Raw genomic sequence first — 22522 nt, 5'->3', positions numbered from 1 at the left:
ATAAATAAATATTAAAATAAATATACTTACACTAAAGGCCAATTTATTATGAAAGCATATTGGAGGCGTCATTTTATAGCAGCCTGCAATAAAGCATTTCTGTTTGCTATAGGACGCAAATTATTACCCAGCAGTAAGTCGCTATTACCCGCCAAGAAATAAACAACACAAATCATACCGCAAACAATGTATAAATCAAATACATAATTTACGTCATGCTTTCACCAAGTCGTTGTTCAGACAAATTGATATGAGAATTCAATTTCCTTGGGCGCAGTAAAAAGTTAATAGCAAAAATAAAACTCGGGTCTGATGCACCCCGTCGACATTCGGGGGTTAATATTGAAATTTGTACAGTGTAAACATTTGTCAGTGCCAGTCGTATGAGTCCAATGCAGAGATTGGAGATACAGAATCCAATCGACAAACCCTTGTTGGCCATAACGTGGTAGGAGGCCTGGTGGAATTAAATTCTTCTGCGTGCACGCGAATGTGGCACTAAGGCTATTAATCATAGAGGATATAGTGGGGTAGAGGTTCGCAGAGTTTGGATGCAGCGATCGCCCGCTGAGTTGGCTCGGCGAAATCACAACAAATCATTTACGGAGTCCACCTCCAGTAATGAGAATTGCAGTACGCATCCGTGTTTGCAAGTGCTGTGTGTTTGACATGTATGTAGGTAGTTGTATGTATTTAATAAAAGTAAATAGCATTTGGTGTTAACGTAATTGCATTGATAGATTTGGTAAATAGATTTAGAAAAAAGATTAACAATTTTGTATTATTTCATTGTTTTTTAGGAAGTAGTAGTAGTATATGTACCTAATATGTCAAGTTTTGATACGCATTTTAAATTACATATCACAAAAATGGTGTTACATTTAATTCACATTCCATAATTTGTTATACAATAATAATTACTATTTGATCGTAAATAACTTACAGCAGATGTACAAGTACATCTGCCCCTGCCTTCTGCATAGTTCGTTAAAAATTTAAAACGCATTCGTAGTTATCAACTAAAGGTATGTATATGTTCAGAATATACCATTTCAATTGTCACAAAGACAATGCATATTCTCTTAAACCATCCAAGTCAATGGGAAAAGTTCGTACACCTATGCCACATAATATCATTACTATTTATAGTTATTAGTGTTCCCCAGTCATTTCAGTTTCCGCCTGAGACATGCCATACGCATATTTATATCATTGCCATACTTTATCACGTCGTTATTGCAAACACTTGTACTTGAAGAAATACAAAATCATTAGCGCGATATTTATTCGCGAGACAATAATGAATGTTCGAATGCTAACGTTGAATTTATGTAATGGTAGACGTAAATATTCTAATGCAAATAATGGGCATCGTCAGCATACTAACAAATCAGTCGCATATGTCATACTAGATTAAAGTAAGTTTCTTACTCTCTCATTAGTCGAAGATAATTAAAGTCCTTTAGAGTTTTATAAACATTGATTCACTTTCGATGATTTTACATAAAAGCAACAATAACGACTATAATAGTAAGCTGTTCAACTTCATATCGTAACTTGTAAAAGTATACATTTGATAGATTTGAGAAATAATTGTCACCAAGTTATACAAATGTGTAATTTTATTTCCCTATCAACTGATACGGAAATAACATCTATTAATCTATCATTGATTAAAAAGGTTAGAAAGCATTTCACTACCCAGTGTTTGGATAATAAAAGATGAAGCGACTATAAAATTTCACCATTTCCCCTTTGTATGTGAGCAATTAGGCTAATGAAGAGGGCAGAGTTCCAGTGCAAATGAATAGTCCTCTTCCAGTTCTTCATTCAACGCTCACCTTTCATGTGGCCAATTCACTGATGCTCGTGTTGAATTAGCTGTGAATCCCACATGTATGTAAACCTCATATTCATTCGATATAACTTTTATAATTCCACAGAGATTTCTAGAAATATTTCATCACGGAATAAATTTATAATTCGCTCCATTCGCTGCGAATTTATTTCACCAGATTTGTAAGGAACGAAAAGATTTTACAAATTCCATCACATTACAAGTGATAAAAGCGATCGTGTTTCGCGAATTTTGATAGATGAATGCTACAGAAATTTCGCCGATAAATAATACGCGAAAAATAAACCCCTGAAATATGATGAGCTATAAATAACGATCAATCTCGAGGAAAAGATAAACAAAAGCAATTTATACGCAAATATGACAGATTCAGATTTATATAGCGTGAAAAGAAAGTGCGGTTTGGAGGTTAACCGAATGCAGCTTTAGGGAATATATCGAATCGATAAACAGGATAGGAAATTGAAACGAAATCAGCAGGGGCCAAGGATGATATATTGACATTGTGAACAAAATATGGATTGATCATTCCATTTGGTGTATTGGTCGGCCGCCAGGGGAGTTTGTCATTAAATATTAAATGGTGATTGATATTTTGTAAATGGACGCGGTAAACAATCACGACTTCTCCATATCACATGATAGAATATTAAATGGTTTTTGTAATATTAACGTGAAATATAAAACAGCGTGGAATGTATACACAAAACATGTCGTATTGTTTTATTCAAGCTTAAAAGGACTTAATTTCAAAGAACTTGTAAATAAATAAAGTACATACAGAAGCTCCCACATGCATTAAGGTTAGTTATCATCGTATGCGAAAGTACGATCATTCGTAAAACGAGATCGAAATCTTTATACGGCGTATCTTCTAAGCCTAACATTTCGTACTAACGATCTTAATAAAACTTGTTTACTTCAAAATAAAATGGGATACTGTCCAATTTAGCTGCAAAAGCATTAAGATATGAATGTCTAAGTCAATGTTACGTAAGTGCACCATAAAATTTTAGGCCTGTCTATATTTAGACGGTATGATCCGACCCAGATGGTCACAGTGCCCGAATTGAGTATCTTTTGAATCTTTTTAACGCGGCCGCCCAAAGACGGACCCTTTGTGAGCCTTATCGTGTAATTCGGTCCATAAAATTTAGACTGCTGACGGAAGGTACGATGGATCTAAATACGCTGGTGGCTCGGGGTTACCGATAGCCTGTTATGAAGACCGTGTAACATTTCATAGTTATGAGCGCGGAAAAGGAAGTTTATTTTTAACTCGGCATCTGGCTGGAACCGTGTGCCTTTCATAGAATCGGCTTAATTAACATGTCCCTGGAAGTTTCATAACTTGCCCGATCTTGTGACAGCGAATTATAAGCAGAAGTTCAAATTTCTCATGTCCTAAGTTCTGTTTGGAGGCGAGATGTCATGTTAAATATATTTTGGTGGATGCAATTAGTGCGATGGAGACTGGAGTTCATCCCCTTTCTTGTGCAGCTAGTATATGCTAATTACGGAAGACCGAGGTTTGTAGTTTCCTTTAATATATATGGCTATTGTCAATTTCGTATATTCAGAATAATTGAATCAAAAGTTAAAACTATAATAACAGTTAAAGTAGTAATAGTCAGCACCCACAACAATTACGTGAATTGTGAGATATTTATAACCCGGCCAACTATAATTTAAACTTCCACTTCTATTTGGAAACTTTTGTTAGTGTCTTGATTTTAGTTGGTTTATATCTGACCTCGTTTAAAGAGTTTACAAGCAGGTTAGGTAAAGCTGTAACTGACTTCAAAGAGCACTTTTCAAGGCGTTGCTGCGGCAAAGCAACGGTTAAGAGTGTATTCGTTCGGTTGGATTAATTTAATGTCTGTAATAAAAATAATTATGGTTATATTAAACTTATACTGTCACCGAATTCATAATTGGCGTATGGTATTTCTTCAACTGAATTTTTTCGTACGTACCTACATACAGTCGGCTGAGCACTAATAGTTTTTTTGTTGCGTATCGTATTTGTTATTTTCACTAGGATTCGTTTATAATTTTATCAAATTGTTTGTTTTAAGTGAATCTACCGATTTGATAAATTCTAGTACAGACGCAGCATTGAATAACCTCTACTGTACTTTCACATACAAAAAAAAAGCTCACACTTAGTTTTATTTTATTCCAGTACAACCTACATCAAAATTTAATGAGTCAAGAACACAGAATATCATGAGTACTACAGCGAATGAATTTCCTGCATTTATTATACATGACCCAGTTTTTATTTGAGCCTTTCACAAATGCATGAAAAATTCGTGAGTTGTTTTGGGTTTACACGTTTCAATTAATTATACATTTTCATTGACTGGAAATGCCGCTTTTTATTTGCTGTAGTATTTGGTAAAGTATATTAGCTGGTAATTATGGAGTTATTTTCAGGGATATTATAGAAAACAATCATGTCTATTGTTTATGGGTGTTTTTCCACCAGAGATTGGCGGAAAAACGGCATCGATATGCTACGTTGGATGCGTTTGATATCCACCAATCATATTTGTTGATACACATACCTTAGCAATGGTGGAAACGGCTTTAGCTAAAATACGTTTTTATATGGAAAAACGCGTGCTATCGATGTGTGCTATGGATGCGTGCTGTGGTGTACATTACATTATTCACTATAATGCTTTGAATGTTTCCGTATTATAGTATTATAGACAGCATAAGGCAAACTTTATTCAGTTGGCTATGCGTGGCTATGGAACACTTATGTTAAAGTTTTTCATGTTTCTTCAAATTTTTGAAGTGAACCTTCTTTATCGGGGTTGGAAAAAAATTAAGTGTAACATTTTTTCGTTACGCGTGACACTTTCCCGTTATGCGCCATCTTTTTCTTATCCCTACCACGCGTGATTCGACGTATTTCTGTAAAGTTGCATATATAGTAAATTTTTTTTTGAAAAATAAGGTCATAAAGAAGTTTCACTTCTTACGTGTGTACACTAGTACACGCACACATTTTTTTTCACCCTTACTCTTCTTCAAAATTAACCTACCTCCGTGCACGCCACAGAAGTCCCCGATGCAGTCCGCGTGCTGCACCTGAGCGCCGGAGCACGCGTCTCCCGCGCACGCGCGCCGCCGCGACTGCCGGCAGTCCGAGCCGCACTCCGACCACTCCGTCCAGCTGCCCCATCGGCCGGATCCTGGTGATGCTGTGAGGGAAATTATAAATTGTGGTAATGCGTTTTCGGTAGGGTAGGTATCTAAGGCTAAAAACGGGAACCTTATCACGAATACCACATATTACCTACCTACTAAAAAGTTACTTCGTAATCATTACCTACTCCTTATCTGTTATGATGTTTTTGTAGCCACTTAAATAAAAACTAAAAAAGCAGAATAAAACAAGTATTTCAGGGGGTTAATACAAAAAAAGTCAATAATTTTTGAAGATGCGTGCGCGAGTTCTACTCGCACTTAGCCGGTTTTATTTATAATTTATGTGTGCGTGTGTGTTAGTACATGTTTCTTTATTTCTAGTGAAGTCTCCCAAACTACGACAACCTGTATGACTCAGCGCTTTCTCCCATAGTGTCCAGGAAATGCCAATTAGCGATTGATCTATAATAATGTATACGTACTGAGATGAAGAGGAAAGATAATTTTGTTTGTTCCGAAACCCTGGGACCGATTTTGAACAGCTTCACCAGTAGCAAGTTACATTATTCTCATACAGGTATTGTTCAACCCAAATGAAATCTTTCTTGCTTAAATATTCTTTAGAAAGATAGCAGACAGAGGTTTATATAGGATATCAAAGCTATTTTTCAAAAGATTAAGGTAAAAGCAGAGGCCTATAATTGGTGACATACAGAGTCCAAAACCAATACAGCCGACTCGGACTAGGTAATATTATGATAAAACGTATGATTATCAATATTAAAACCTTTCTCCCTGCGACATACATCACTGTAGGTAATTCAGAATACCGTCCGCAAATATGTACAAGGGATGAAGAAAATATTACGCGGCATTTAATATTCATAACAGGCTTGTTATAATCAGTGTTCTAACATTTATACATAACGTTAGACCAAGATCCTTATTAAATATGTAGGGCCTTCGTTTACTACGTTATTTTTGCGAGATAAAAGCCTGTATATAATTCAATTTGCCGTCGTTTTTGGTTATATTCGCACAACAATGTCTCGTGAATAAAGTATGTTGTTTTATCGTCAAAGGAATAACTTTGGGATAAGAGTAACCTATTAAACGTTTTAATGTCGCAATCTCTTTATTGTATGAGACACATGTTTAAACGACGCGACGGTTATATGACATGTATATTTGTATCTGGAATTTTATAAATATAAATTTAAAACATTTAGGTACTAATAAGTATAAAACTTTCGTCGATTATTAACATACGACGCAACCAAGATAAAACTTGCAAAGAATTACCTCACAATAACAAAATGAGATATAAAGCCCGCAATAATCCGTAAGCGTACACCTTAATTTGATAAAACCAATTCCGCTTATAAAAATATAACAATAAAACGAAATTGATCGAGTCAATTGCAATTTCATTAAACCGGCTCACGCTATCGGCCCATTTGCGAATTTGATATCAGCGATATAAGTAACCGATGTATCGACGGCTATTTATTTCAATAAAGTTATAATTAGTTAAGTATGGATTATGTAGTTTTGAACACGATTTTGGGGATTATTGTGTTTATTATGATTAACGATGTTAGTAATTTGTTTCCACGAAGATGTAATCTTGTTTAAAAATTACTTTATTTGTCAGAGGTAGTGATTTAGATATATTTTAATTAGGGAATTAAATTATTTTAGTTATTATACTATATTAATTAACATTGTTCATGTGAAAAAGGGCGTAGTGAAAAAAATATAGACGTAGTGATCGAACAAATTTTATGTTATAAGATCTTAATTGCTCTACCATAAATATGGTTAGTAATGTAGGTATTGTATATTATAATTGTGAAATGTGACAGCCCTAGAACCGTAATCATACATCTTCCTAACAAGTACATATTATTCTGCACATAATCGAGTTATGGCTAACAAGAATACTTACTTAGTACAATAAGTATACTTACTTAGTAAGTACAAAGTATTACAAAATATACCTCGACCAGGCGGAGAAAAAATATTAAACCAAAGGTATCTCATTATATTATCCTAACAATATCGCACTGGTTACAATAAAATCATTCGTAGTAAAGAATAACCATTTCATACAAATAATTGCTACAATACAAACAAGAAAACACGGTATAGTGCTCCGTAATTGAAAATTGAAATAAGACGAGAGATGGATAAATCACTTGTTTGTAAAAATAGTGGTCAGGTCATACGCTGCAAGCGATGTTCAGCTTTAATTGCTTTTGTTTACTGGTCTATTTTTAATTGCACTTTGCAAATTATTGTTCGCTACGATTAATTAGTAGGTTCTGCGAAAATCTAAATGAATCGCGTTCTCATAATATGTTTTTACTTTTTAGAAATAAAATTTGTAGTTTTTATTTATGCTTATATTCTGATTGTCTATTGGTTATTTCTGTAAGGATATTTAACACTATTATAATTACGTAAACAAGAAAAAAAAACCAAAGCCTATTTATTATCTACGATAAATTTTGGTTCTAAAAGTTGTTATTATAATGCCGTCTAAAGCTGTTCAAATGAGATCGATAGATATTTTTCTATATTATGTTTTCCTTTTATAGAGAAAATTTGTGCGTGGATAAAAAGTCATAAGTCACATATGCACAGTGCATCAAAATTATGAAAATAAACCAATATAAAATCTACTATAACTGCTTATTTGCAACATAAGATTTTATCTTTACGCCACACCCTCACGTAGGTGTATGCACTAATGCATACACTCATGCACATCTTATTCAAACTCAAACTCAAACATTTATTTATTCAATTAGACTTCTTAAAGAAGCACTTTTGAAACGTCATTACATATTTTAAAATTTACCACCGATTCGGAAAGCAGTATCTACGGAGAAGAACCGGCAAGAAACTCCATAGTTGCTCTTTTAAATCATGTCAGTTTTACAATTTTACAAAATACATATGTAACAACATATAAGTATTGTAATAACATGCCAAAGAACTGTCCTGTGGTTTTTACGCGACAACCCTCCATGGGTTTTTATCGTCCATATATTCCTGAATACTGTAGTACGCTCTCTGAACTAGTACATTTTTTATATAAGTTTTAAATTTAGAACTACTAAACTCTTTAATATTATGAGGAATTCTATTGTAAAAGCGTATACCTTGACCCATAAATGAATTTTTAACTTTAGCTAATCGGAAAAATGGCATTTCAATTCTATTTCTGTTCCTTGTGCCATAACAGTGTCTATCTCCTACTCTTGTGTGTAAGTCGGCGTTTTTGTGTACATGCAAAATATTATTAAATATATACTGTGATGGTACAGTAAGGATACCAGTATTCTTAAAGAGATCTCTTAGTGAGTCCCGAGCACGTAAATTATATATAGAACGAATGGCTCTTTTCTGTAAGATAAATATAGTTTCTATATCTGCTGCCCTGCCCCATAGTAGAATTCCATAGGACATAATACTATGAAAGTAGCTGAAATAAACCAATCTAGCTGTATCTTCATCGGTGAGATGCCTTACCTTTCGGACTGCATATGCTGCTGAACTGAGCTTACCTGCAGCGGTGTTGACATGGGCTCCCCACTGTAGTTTCTCGTCCAATGTTAACCCAAGAAATACAGTCGATTCTGTAGGGTGTAATACCTCCCCGTTCAAGGTAATATTTCTGCTTAACTTTTTAACGTTTGGTAGTAAAAATTCAACACAAGTTGTTTTTTTGGCATTTAATAATAAATTATTAGCAGTAAACCAGTCGGATATGTGTAAAAGAGCACTGTTCACTTCGTCAACATTTGGGTCATGCCTATCCACATTAAATATTAATGAGGTATCATCTGCAAACAGAACTATTTCACACCTATCCTGTAAATAATAAGGTAGATCATTGATATATACCAAGAACAAGAAGGGTCCTAAAATAGATCCCTGTGGAACACCAATGTTAATTGACGCACCGCTAGAACGTTCTCCATTAACAACTACAGTTTGTATCCTATCATGCAGGTATGAGGCTATGAGGTTCTGAGCTTGTCCTTTAATCCCATAGTGATTAAGTTTACGCAATAAGGTACAATGTTCAACGCAGTCAAATGCCTTGGAGAGGTCACAAAATATCCCCAAAGCATTTTTTGAGTTTTCCCATGCCTTATATATATGTGTTAGTAGTGCAACTCCAGCATCTGTGGTTGAGCGCCCCTTTGTGAAACCAAACTGTTTGGTGTGCAGCAAATTATTAGATGCAAAGTGACTAGTCAATTGGTTTAATATTAACTTTTCGAATACCTTACTTAATGTTGGTAAAATCGAGATAGGTCTATAGTTGTTACAGTCTTCTTGATCGCCTTTCTTAAATAGAGGTATAACTTTACTAAGCTTTAATAAATTAGGAAATGTACCATAGTCACAACACTTATTAAATATAAAAGCTAAATTGTTCGCAATATTTTCTATTATATTATTAACTAAATTTACGGACATTCCCCAAAGATCACAAGTATTTTTTAAATTTAGTGTCTTAAAGGCTGTAACAATATCATTAGCAGTTACGTGTCGCAATTCAAATAATGTGCTGCACCCCGCAACATGGTCCCTCAAAAAGGTCTCTGCAAGTGCTGAAGACGAATTTAAATTATTAGTAATGCTAGCAGGGACACTACTAAAGAAATCTTCAAATGCAAGCGCAACATCAGCATTTTTGTCAATAACCATGCCATTATTAACAAGTTTTATGGTATTACTTGATTTGCTTTTACCCATTTCACCATTAATAATAGACCAAACTGTTTTAACTTTATTATCGGAGTCGCGTATTTTATCTCTGATATACAAACGCTTCGCAGTAAAACAAACAATTTTAAAAGTTTTTGAGTAATTTCTAACATAATTAAGAAAAGATGGGTCTTTATTATATTGCTTCATACCATATAACTCATAAAGAACGATCCTACACCTATGTATGCTAGGTGTCGCCCATTTACTAAATGGTAAATCCTTGGTAATATTTAAAGATTTAACTTTAAATATTTTTTCAAATTCATTATGCACTAAATTAAAAAGATTTTTAAACATTTCACAAGGATTATTATGACAGGATTGATCATTCAGTACGGGCAGGCTTTTATTAATATTATCTCTAAATTTATTAATGCCTTTTTTAGTTATAGGCCTAACATTAATTCTTTTAAATTCAGGTAAACAATCCCATTCAAAAACTACTTTCTGGCCACAGTGATCCGAAGTGAGTGTATTGAGAATATTTTTCTCAAATATTTTATTAATTAAAAAACACATAAATCAGTCGAGGTTCGTTAGAATGAAGGAATATTTAAGTTTTTATAGCTTGAAGTAAATAAATTGTAATTATGTACGCGCATAATGGGACGGAACGAATTTTTAGGGAACTTGTAGCGGAAGTCTTGACAGAGAGGTTACGTTTGTTATTTTTGTACGAATGATAAAAGGAATTTCTTTGTACTTTATTGGAGAAGATATTAATTATAGTTGTGTGTAGTATAAGTGTCTACCGTTATAGCAGAATAATAGAGGGAATTACTGGAAATCTATTGATTACGATTTAAGATTATGTCCGTACTCCGTATACCTAAGCTAAAATACTTATTAAAAAAATCTTTAGTACCTAGCGTGGCAAAGGGAAAGATCATAAATGTTCACTGATCAATGCTTACAATTTAAATCAGTAGTAAGTTATTTATCCTCATTTGTTATCTGAAACCTGAAAAATTAATTTCTCTTTATTTATTATAATAAACACGAAATAGTTCGTTCTTTAATTCATACAACATTTATTCACACTGTCCGACACAAAAATTTAAATATTTTGTCTGTTCCCAAAATTTGGTTTACAAAATGGAACGTGAAAATTTATTGGACGTTTTTTACAGCCGTGTGTCACACGTGTACGCAATTAGTGGGAACAATATTCGCACTGCGTCGAGCTGAAACTTCTTGATTAGGTTTTATTGTCTACGCGCTTGGTCTAGTTTACGCTCTGAATACACACGGATTTAGCGGTCAGCGAGCTTTTGTTATAAATCTTAATTGCACGATTCTTGAATACATTGTATTTGAATTATTTTTAATTGGAACAGGATAATATAAAATGGGAATATTTTGTTCTGTGGTTTAATAAAGGATAAGAGTAGAAAAAATCGTTTGAAACATTATATTATTCACATACATTTCTTTAGCTCTAAATATATTTTTCTCGCTGAAACGAAAACGAAGAATTAAAATATTCTTTTTTAGTTTGTTATTAACTAGAACTACTAAACAATATAGGTGAATAACATAGGACCTACCTATTTTATAATTGAGAGTATACATTCGCCTAAAATAAAGATTCAGTTATACGTACAAACTGACAGGCCATTTGTATAAAACTTAATATGATTACGCAATAGAATCTTTGCTCCGGTGTTGAACACTTCACAGCATCCGGCAGACTTTTACAATCGCTATGAAATATTTCTCCCTTTGATGTTAATAGTTGAACGGCTATGTCAGTGGGGCCTTAGTTATGGAGCCCTAAAGAATATGTATTATTCTACAGCTAAATATTTTTGATTACATTATATTATTAGATATTTGATATTATTTCAGATTTTAGGGTTTATCTTACTTTCTCAATACTGTTGTAACAGTTCGTATCGTCCAGTATGATTCGAGATCTAATTAAGTGTAACATAATTTTAACATACATATTTTATTAATTAAATGTAAGTATAAATGTGTCAATTTTAAGATATACCTATATCTAATAATCTTAATTGCAATCTAATCATCACTCAAACAATCGTACAAATTCTAAAAACATCTGCTACATTTGGGGCCCGGCATGGGGCCACACGTGTGAGTCCCTCTCTGTTCGCCGTTCGCTATACTGAATTAAAGGGGTTTTTTATGATCAGATCCAAGATATGGTTAAATTGTACAGCACGTGCTCATTACAAATGTAAGTGGGAATGCTTTTGTTTTATTCTTATAGTTGGTTGGTTAAATGATGATTACGTACTACATGTTTTTTTTACTAGAAGTGATGTTTGTAGCCTGTGTTTATAGCGGTGGCTATATTTGCGTTTTTTTCTTAGTGTTAGTTTTTACACGCTTTATATTAGCTTCACCTGTATGTTTGTAACCGACTTCTTTGGGCGTGATTTTGACCCACTTTAAACGGCCAGTTTCGTTCAAACTTTGTAGATTTATTGAGGACCGATGACAATACACTAATTTGATAAAATTTTCTATTTTTTAGTTCGGTTTTTTATAAAAAGCGTGTTTTTTAGTTTTTTTTAACTATTATTATTAAATTACTTGTCATTTGAGAAAAGGACCATAGAACAGAGTGTGAGATTAACAAACAGACTTACCAATCAATAACTGTTGCGTATTGTCATATATTTGAAGATCCATGTTGTATCCATCTTGGGTAAGCACAAAAAATGCCAGACAATTATTATAAATATTAATTTAATGTATTAGTTAAAAGTTAAAACATTAATATAAGTAAAGGTATAGTAATGGGCTGATCTTCGTTATACAAGCCACTTTTCTAATCTACCAAAATTATTTCTAAGAAAAATATAATAATATTTCATATTACTTAAGATTAATTGAATATTTATTCTAGATAACATTCGATAACCTTTGAAAAGAGTACTATCTTTCTTATTATTTATCGGTAAAATGTTTTTGGTATTTACTTTTCTCTGTATTTTTATGAAATTTATTTTTAACTTGGTATATGATATTATCTTTATAAGGAGTACCTAGGTATTTAAATTTTCCTTAAATTAAATGAAGATATTACCTACGAGTAAATAATGTACCTATAGTATAGGATATGGAACTTAATATAACTCATAACCTGCGTCTTACAATGAAAAGGTCTTTGATTCAAGCCCACATCATAAATCACACACACAGACACAAACTAATTATGAATATATCTCCGTCATCAAAGAAAACTAATGACTATATATTTATGGAGAGCTTGTATACAAGTCGGACAGGGAATTGCATTTCCCTTTGATTTGAAAGTGACTTATTGCAAAGCAATCTATGGGCTGTATGACTTTGTATAACGACTTGTAGATTATGTATTGAAGTGCATTGATGTTACGGACTTTGTTAAGGATAATATGTTTGAATTAAGTATGTGCAGGATTAATGGATGTTTCTGCATATTTTCCCAAGTAAGCTTAATATATTATTCCGTTCATTACATAAAAATTATTATCTTTCTCATGCAGATCATCATGGGTGCCAATTGTGTTTGCATAAAGGTAATAATCCATATTATTTTACAAATAAATTATACTTGAGTACGTTCTTACAACTTGCTATATTTCTTTCTACTGTTGTCTACGTATTATGAACTCTAGTTTATAATGCGTAGTATTGCTAAAGTATTAGCAAAAGAAAACAAATATATCTTGTACTCGTATAATATAATATTAACAGAAAATCCTACTTCAATAATTATCCTAATTCAAGCTAAAATGCTAAGCCAAGAATGTAGTACACAGAATATGTATGCTCTTAAATAAGTTAATTCGTTAAAATACTGACCACTCTGACACAGCACGCATTCAGAGGTCTTCTGCACGCTCTGTCCCTGGCAGGGGGCTCCGCCGTTCAGCGGGTGGGGCTCCGTGCATGTCCTGGTGCGGCGCTGCCCGGAGACCCGCCCGTTGCATCTGCATTGCGTCCAGGCGCCCCAGGCGCTCCAGCCACCGTTTACTGTGAGAATGAAAAAATATTTAATAAGAAGAACAAGCATATTTGACAAAGAACATACAAACATTCATTTAAAAATTAAGAGCATACAAACATAATTGAACGTCTCTTTAGTATCTATTGTGAACGACGTGTGAATTTTTCGATTCGTCTTTCACAATGATTTACTACTATCTAATAGAAAATATGTTCACCACATCACTATTAATACCTATGCATAAAAATCTACTCCAAAAATAAAAAAATTACATTGATTTATTTGCGTCCTCAATGTTATTAAAATATTTCTTCATAACAAATATTTATGACATCTATTTTCAAACAACGCTAAAACCACGCATGTCAAACAGTATACAAAATGATATGCTGCTATAGTTTAAATATAGTCAACAAGTCCTTAAAAAGCCCACACATCTCTGTTATTAACTGACTTAATTATATTTTACGATACAAAAAGACACCGGCGTATTTACACAGGGAAAAACATCTCGCCTGTCACCTTAATTGAACCAATAAAGTTCCAACTTTATGGCGACTTTTCGGGATCATACCACCCGCTATGTTACCATATTTGGGGACATTAAAATCAGTTCAAAATTACTTTTTGTTTCTCGTAAGTTTACGCATGTTTTGTTTTGATCTTCGTCTTGATATCAAAAGGGACGTAACACATTTGGTACATTGTTATAGTTCTATCCCCAAATTTTATCCTATAAAGTTTTGTTTTCACATAAAAAGTACCTAACCTTGTCCAAGTCCTTCCTCTTAATCCTTGTCCAAGATTTTATTAATCTCCACACAAAAATCCATCCAAATCTGTTGAAATTGATATTTTGGTTTTTTGGCATTCAAATGCTTTATAAATATAAATTTAAGTATAAAGAATAGAAAAAATTCGATCACGAGGCGGGATCTTTATAAATTTATATTTATAAAGCATTTGAATGCCATTAAACCAAAATATCAATTTCAACAAAAAAGGTCGTGTTCCATCGTCACAATATTGTATTCACTGAAAAGTGTTTCATATTGGTTGAGATGGTTGTTAATCATCTCAATAGATGGCGCGCGGTGTGTCCCTCGGACACATAAAATTGAAAGAATAGAATAAATTGGATTGCTCTGGCGGGTCACGAGTGGGTGAGTTGGTCAGGCATCCGCCCCGGAATGGCGCGAAAGGATGCGGGTTCGTGTCCCGCCTCGTGATCGAATTTTTTCTATTCTTTATAAATTTATATCCATCCAAATCTGTCCAGATTCAAACGTAAAATCACAAAACTTCCTTTCTCATATGTCATATCATGGACGTCAAAATTCATTAGTCCGTAAGGGAAAGGAACAATACAAAAACAGTACCTACATAAATGAAGCTGTAAAGCTTTTTAATTAAAAGTCGCCACGCCAGCACGCGTTTCTATATCTTTTTTCTAAATCGTACACAATTTAGTCATGCTAACTCGCGTGCCACCTAAATGACCTGGTTAGACCTATTTAAGTACACTTGTTACCGCTAGGTCAGGAAAATGTCCTTTTTGCCTAGGCACGGCATAAAACGCATTATGTATTAAATGAAACAAAAGGTTTTATGTTTTTGTTGTTATGCATGATGGTTACATAAAAAATGTTATATTAGCGTTATAAATACATTTAAAATAATTATTGCGTTGGAAAATATTATCACTCAAAAAATATATAAAGTTAACAACATACAAACAATTAGAAGTTAGTCATCCAATTTGGTTTCGTTTCTGTTTCGTAAAACATTAAAAAAAATAAACAACAAATAGTAGCAGACCAGATTGCAGTATAAAGAAAATTATACCAAAAAGTAAAAACCTAACCGCAAATGATTCAAAAGCAATTCAAATTAAGCTTCCAAACAAACAAAGCAAATTATCAAACACCAAAACATATGGCAAGCAAGAAAGCGATTCCCCACAACCCATTACCATAACCATTGCATTCATTTTCATAACCATTTGGAACGTTTTTCATAAGCATTTGGAACGTTTTTCGTAACAATTTGGAACGTTTTTCAAAAGCGTTACATCGATACGCAAATTACATCATAATGATCGTTAGACCGTTGTATAAATGGTTATATGGAGCCAATTTCACACGCCACATGCAAGGACTATTAGAATTGATGACTGTATTTTTGTGAATCTATACTTAAGCTGGATAGTTTGTTTGTTTGTTTGTGTGAACGCGCTAATCTCAGGAACTACTGGTCAGATTTGAAAAATTATTTTGGTGAAAGATATAATTAGTAAGTACTAATTATAATCTCTATTGTCTCGGATTTATCTTTGATCGTTGAAAATTTACTTCATCTCCAGATTTCGTTCACGAGGTAACTAATAAAATCTGTCTACATCTGTCTGTTTCTGAAGTGTCTTGATAAGATAGCTTTTGGCCTATTTACCAACAAACGTATAAGTACTATTTAAATAAAATTCTTGAATTCAATTTTACTAATTTTATTTATACTAGGTATATTATAAAGATTAGTGCCAAAGCGACATATTATATGTTCAAAAATGGTTCAAAACTTTAGCAATTCAACTGTCATCATGCAATCTGTACGAAGAGCTAAACTAAATAAAATTCCCAAGAGGTTTAACGCCAGTATAATGGTTTACACTAGCAATATGCGAGATAATGACAGGCGACATACTAAACCAAGCTCGTAATATCTCTGGAGAGGCAGCAAGTTACTCCACGCTAAACTTTTAAGTGGTAACCCTAGCTGTTATCGTAAAAACTTATGCTTATATGGACGGACCTGTAGTGAAATATAACGTGTAAGTAAGTAGTTTAATTATTAACTTTTGGTTAAGTGATAAACTTTGTGATTTTAATTTTTTAAGTAGATTTTTGTTTAAGTGAATTGTGTCACAGATGTAAAAAACATATGTTTTTCCCCACAAGATGATACTTAACTATTTAACTAAATTAAAACAAACTGTTACCTATTTGTGATATCAAAAACATTAATTACAGTCGACTCTCGTTAATTCAAACTTGCGATAATTCGAACTTCTCTAATAATAGTTATCACGAGGTCCCTACAAAGTCTCTTTATATTTAACTAAATCCATACATTTTTGTACACTTGGTAATTCGAATGAAAATATCATTGCTATTTAATTCGAACTCATCGGCGCCCAACACTCGACAATTCAAAGTTACATAGAGAAAGAGGCGGAAAGATTGTAAGCAGGTAGTCAGGTAGGTACATTTTGCGATAAGTTCAAACTTGTTCAATGAGCCGTTGTTTAATGTTTTTGTTATGATTAGTATTAGACTTTACACTTCTCACGAATTGGTAGGTATGTTTAGTTATCATTCGGTTACTGTAGAATAGCATTTAATAAATAATAATTGATTAACAATTAATAATTCAAAGTTTCATTTATTTTCTCTCACAAATTTCGAACCATTTGACATTTCAAACTCTTGATAATTCGTAATATTTTGAGAGCCCCTCGAGTATCGAATTAACGAGAGTCGACTGTATATAACATTTACTGCTTTCTTTTTTCTCATCCATATATTAACTATTTTTATTGCATTGTGACAAATATTAATCATTATTGAATTCATTTGAACTGATCGAGTATCGAAACTTCCCAAACAATACAAAACCAAAATTAAACTAAATAACACGTGAAATAACATATCACAAATCCAGATTAAAACCGAAATAAAATCATTAAGAATTACCATATTCAACAGTAATAACCAATATCCATTTACATGGGTAATGTGAATAAAAACTAAGGCAATTTCGAGTAACCATTGATATTGCCGCCCATAGCGCGTAAAATTTCATTGGTCTATTACAGCTTTAAACGGTTACTATACAGTAATGATTATAAATATGTTTATATCGTGGACACGTGTAGTTTTAATGTATCTGGTTTATAATAGGGGTTAATTCGGATCTGGTTTTTTGTAGAAACTTTGTTAAAATGGTTATAAAATTATTGTGAAGCGAAGATTCGAGGATGTGTGTCGCTTTTCTGTCATACTTTTTATTAACTATTACCTACCTATTTTAATATTTTGTAAATATTTTTAATAAACAATGTTTTGAAGCTACTTACTTATTCCTAATATGAAATGAAAAAAATGAAAAATATTTATTTGGACCCACATTATAATAACATAGCTATAATCTTATTTCCTGCTTTTAAATCACGTCTTCATTTCTACTTTGATACAATATCAACTCATTCGACTTTACCCATAGATAATGCTATAGTGATACTACAATACAGGTTGGAGGGAACCAAAATTTTATGCGTTTCCAATAAAACCCTCATGCTCACATACGCATTATAGTAATGGATTGTTATAATCAATTAACCGTGGTATTTACTTAATGCACCAGGCGGCTAGTAATCTTGGAGAATCCTCGTAAAATGATTTCATTTTATATTTAACGTCGTTAAAATAACGTAATTTATACGCGTATAAACTTTAATGCGGTAATGGGTTTCAAATTGAAGTGAAATTTTAAAAGAATTTTAATATCGCTTAATTTAAGAGCTTATTGAAAGGTTTAAGCCGTAAATGTTCGCTGTAATGCGTAATCATTTTATTTAATAGAGGTATTTTCCAATTGTGGTGATTTATAACCGAAAGTTAGGAATTGTTTGCATTTATGAAATATTTCAACTAAACCCTGATATGGTTTTGAATTTACTCTGTTATAAGCTTTGGTCAACAACATTGGATTGGAAAAATAATTTATTTTAGTACATTTTTTCGATGACTACTTAAGTTGAGCCCGCACATGTGAAAAAGTTTATCACAAAAATAAACAATGGAAGCTAAGACGGGAGAAGAAAAATCAGCAAATAACATAAATACAATTCGCAATACCTTGCTTCATCGAAAATAACAATTTTAACAGATTGCACATTCAAAAATGTCTGGACGCCTCACTCGCTCAATATGCCGTCGCATATATTTTTAATTTCCAGTTACAAGCTAATTAATAATGTTCATGAAATTTTAAACAAACGATCCATCAAAAGGGTTGCGTGACACAATAGCAAACAAGCTGTGTTTTAATTTTTACATACTCGTGGAAAGGGCAGGTATAAAAGTTTTTATTTTAATCATGAAAGCCATGAAGATTGTTAGGTTCTAAGGGCTTATTTATAGTCTTATAATATAAGTTAAAATATAAATAAAAATAGTTCTCTTCTGTTAGTTAATTGATTATAACAAGTTTTCGTTTTAAGCGAAAATTTTGTCCCAAGATTATACATTGGTATTATTGTTCTTCTAAAAAGGTTGTATACTAACCTACGCTTAGTTTTAAATCAAAATAAACGAACATAATACACATTCATATCAAATCACAATTTCGCATTACTTTATGCATTTAGTCCCTAACAAGGCGTCAAACCACTATTATTAAAGCCTACAATTCAATGCCATTTAGCGCACTACCCTTATATAATAACCGTGCTAAGATCAAAGGGCTCACAATTATAGGCGCAGGCGCATGGGAGAGTCATTAGCTGCGCCCACGCGGGCGCCTACGATAGCGATCAACACCTATGACTTGGCACGTCCGAATTTCAAGATGCAACTTTATGCTTATTAAAACAGATTTATTTTGTAGATATTAAAACTGTTACGGAGATGTGAGAGAGATTTTAAAGAGTTGTTTTGGCGTTAGTTAAGCAATTAATAAAAGATGGGAAATAATTACAAATCAAAGAAACCCTAGTGCTGGTTTAACTGTGTGAGATTAAAGAGAAGAAGAAGACGTTAAAGAGAAGATAAACAAATCTTTAAAAAAAGAAAACATCATCCAAATTAATGAACTTAGGTACATTTGGATAGTAATTACATGTCTAAACTACGAGAACTCGAACGACGAGTACTCGAATTTACCTTTCCAATGCCAGTTAAACCACGATTTGTATGACGAACTACAACTTTAACAATAGTCACCTTGGAGCACCAAATAACGAACCACAGTTTGACTTCTAATTAACTGAGAAACTGTAAGGTTAGTCGAATGACAGAAACGAAGTTGGAGAGGTAGCGTTAGATACAAACACACAATTTGAAATCGACAATATAATGAATTTAACTAATTAACTATAATAAACTTAGTTGGAATTAATTATTAAAAAAATACTGACGTATCTACTTATTTAGTGGTAAATGAAGAATTGAAAAATCCATTTAAATTCTATAATGTGATGTTACGTTATGATAAAAAAAATTATAAAAAAGGTCCAAAGTCTATCCTAAAATAGTGATGATAACTAAAACGAATGCTATCACGTAAAAAGTTGTGCCATTCAACGATCCTTGCAATTCTCTCTTTCTCGTTATAGCTTAGTTCTTGATAAACACACAATCCATATGCAAGATATTTGTCATAGCATATCCTGAATTCCGTTAATAAAGTCCCGTAGCTCCGCCGTATCCACAAACGCATTCTAATTGACAAAACAATGACGCGGTTAGCTCCCGAATCCGCGGGAGTTCGAATTCCGGACAAAGCTAGCTCTAATTGGTAGTTATTTCTGTTGGACCAATTACCTTTATTAGAAACCTTGGAAGTATTGCGTGTATGCTAATTGTAACGAACAATGGCTATTGGTTAGGAATTAGACAATTAATATTCGATTGCGTTTTTGTAAGTGAATTGGGAACAAGAAAGTTTAGTTTAAAGTTTATAAGATTCATTGTTCAGTCTGTGTTGGTAGAATTATTCGATCTTATAACAAATTTACCTGAATATGCGCGTATTAAATATTTTATAGGTTTAGAAATTTTCTCATATGACAACCAGATGAGAAAATTTCTAAAACATATTTTATTATATTACTACGACTCGACTGTTCAGGCAATAGTCTTTAACCAGGATTGTTGTAGTAGTACTTACTAAAGCAAAAATTTCAATTGCGCGTTTCAGAACTTGCGCTGCTACATGTACATTCATTTACCGTAAAAAAGCGTAAAGGCATTCCTCGCATGCTCGTATGCGAAATTAAAATGTGTAATTTATTGCTTCATAAGAAAATAATGCTTACCATAAACAGTAAGGGTGGCGGACTCGGAAATTCTTTTGCCAGCTATGTTTTCTGCCACGCAACTGTAGTTCGCCATGTCCTGCAAAAAATATTCTTGAAAAATTGTTTTTTGTACTTTGAATTAATTTCAGGACTTGCTGTTTCCTGTTTCGTGTTGGTAATATGCTTTTTATTATTTCTGCACGAGAATTTTCTTTTAATTATGGCTACAAGAAAAATTAAGTAAACATTAGGTTTTAGATTTCTAACACATAATTGTTTAAATTCTAAAAAAGTATTTTACAAAGGAATTCCCACAGACCATGCAAGGTTTTACTAGAGCACAAAGTTGATAAAATATTGCATATAAAGGTATATCAAGAAACATAATTCATATACAATGGAAATGAACACTCTCATTGTTAGCATAACAAGACACAAAGAAGCAGTTTACAACTCGAAATCACAACAAAAACGCGCGAACCGACGCACCGCCATTACATTTAATTAAGAAAATGGTACACACGAGATACTGTTACGAGCGACACTGGTTGCAATTAATACATGTCTCGCCGCAAACGGTAATTAGCGGAGTGCTTTGTAGGAAACGAGAGATGGTGTGAAACATTAGCAATTCTACCGCGAAACCGGAGTGGATTATGTCGGACACTGGACCGTGATGATTACATGGTAATAGGAATTGACGTTTAATTACATTCGTTGTATGGACAAGAGTTGTAGCTTTTGGTATGGCATAAGATGTGATGAGCATTTTTTTTTATCGGAGATATATCGGTATGTATATAAAATTACCGAGCAAGGATGGATATTATAACAAAACAAGTATCAACTTCTAAAAACCTAAGATAAATTACAAACAAAATCGAGTAATAAGTAATAACATAGATACCTATTAACAAAGATTATTTTTACTGAAGTATAATACTTAATTTTTTTTTTATAAAATATTTAAAGTAAAAATGCTTCAAACTGGCACAGCATGTACCGCTCGTAGCAAAAAACCGAACTCAATTCCACTGCTCGAAATTAAATGAATTACTGAAGAACATTCAACCGAGAAATATAGAATTAAATTAACCCAAGCCTTTCGACTTTTATCAAGCGCTCTGAAAGAGTACACGATCGCAAAAAGGCGAGTCGCATTTGACAGGGACTTGTGTCACAATTAATAAACGTCCACTCGACTAATTAGTCGCAGGGCGGGAATAAATAAACTTGCGACAAGATGCCGCGATTGTCGCGGAGAATGCGTTTGTCGGTTTTATCAGTTCCCCATCTCGAGTGAAAGCTGTGTCGTTTAATAGCAAGCATTTAAGATAATGGTTACCAGTCAGCGAGACGAATGAAGTTATGTTGTACGTCTATTGAATACTCCGAGATGCTATCGCCTTGATCAAGAAGGTACCGTAAATGAGCCAAGATTCGATTGCACAATATTATTTGTTGGCAAGCTTAATGAAATTATACATTTTAATTTAATAGAGTTTATATAAGTCGATTTCCTTAATGAGATAAAATAAATTGCGTTACATAAATTATTAAAGTAAAGATCTACTTTAGATCTCATAATTGTAAACTTTCCCTTGGGAAATGTATAAAAACATGTGGTTAAAACCACCAACTTAAACATTGTGGAACTGAGATTGAAAGTCATGAATAT

General features: G+C 32.9%; 1 protein-coding gene across 1 annotated transcript in view; it reads right to left on the bottom strand.

Annotated features, from left to right (window-relative positions):
- The window catches only part of LOC149904328 (netrin receptor UNC5B-like), a 69522-nt gene that overhangs the window by 11279 nt on the left and 35721 nt on the right, over positions 1–22522 (bottom strand). The window contains exons 5-7 of the mRNA XM_090106889.1: positions 20863–20941; positions 13625–13795; positions 4915–5073 (exon numbers count right to left, since the gene is read on the bottom strand). Coding sequence (XP_089963015.1) covers positions 4915–5073; positions 13625–13795; positions 20863–20941 — 409 coding nt within the window. The remainder of the gene's footprint in view (positions 1–4914; positions 5074–13624; positions 13796–20862; positions 20942–22522) is intronic.

This window comes from Colias eurytheme, chromosome 11 (genome assembly GCF_061535395.1).
Source record: "Colias eurytheme isolate Ceu_HAF_F1 chromosome 11, ilColEury1 Martin Lab GWU primary, whole genome shotgun sequence".
Classification (NCBI taxonomy): Eukaryota; Metazoa; Arthropoda; class Insecta; order Lepidoptera; family Pieridae; genus Colias; species Colias eurytheme.
Note: the sequence above shows the minus strand (reverse complement) of the source record. Positions and strands in the feature narration are given on the sequence as shown.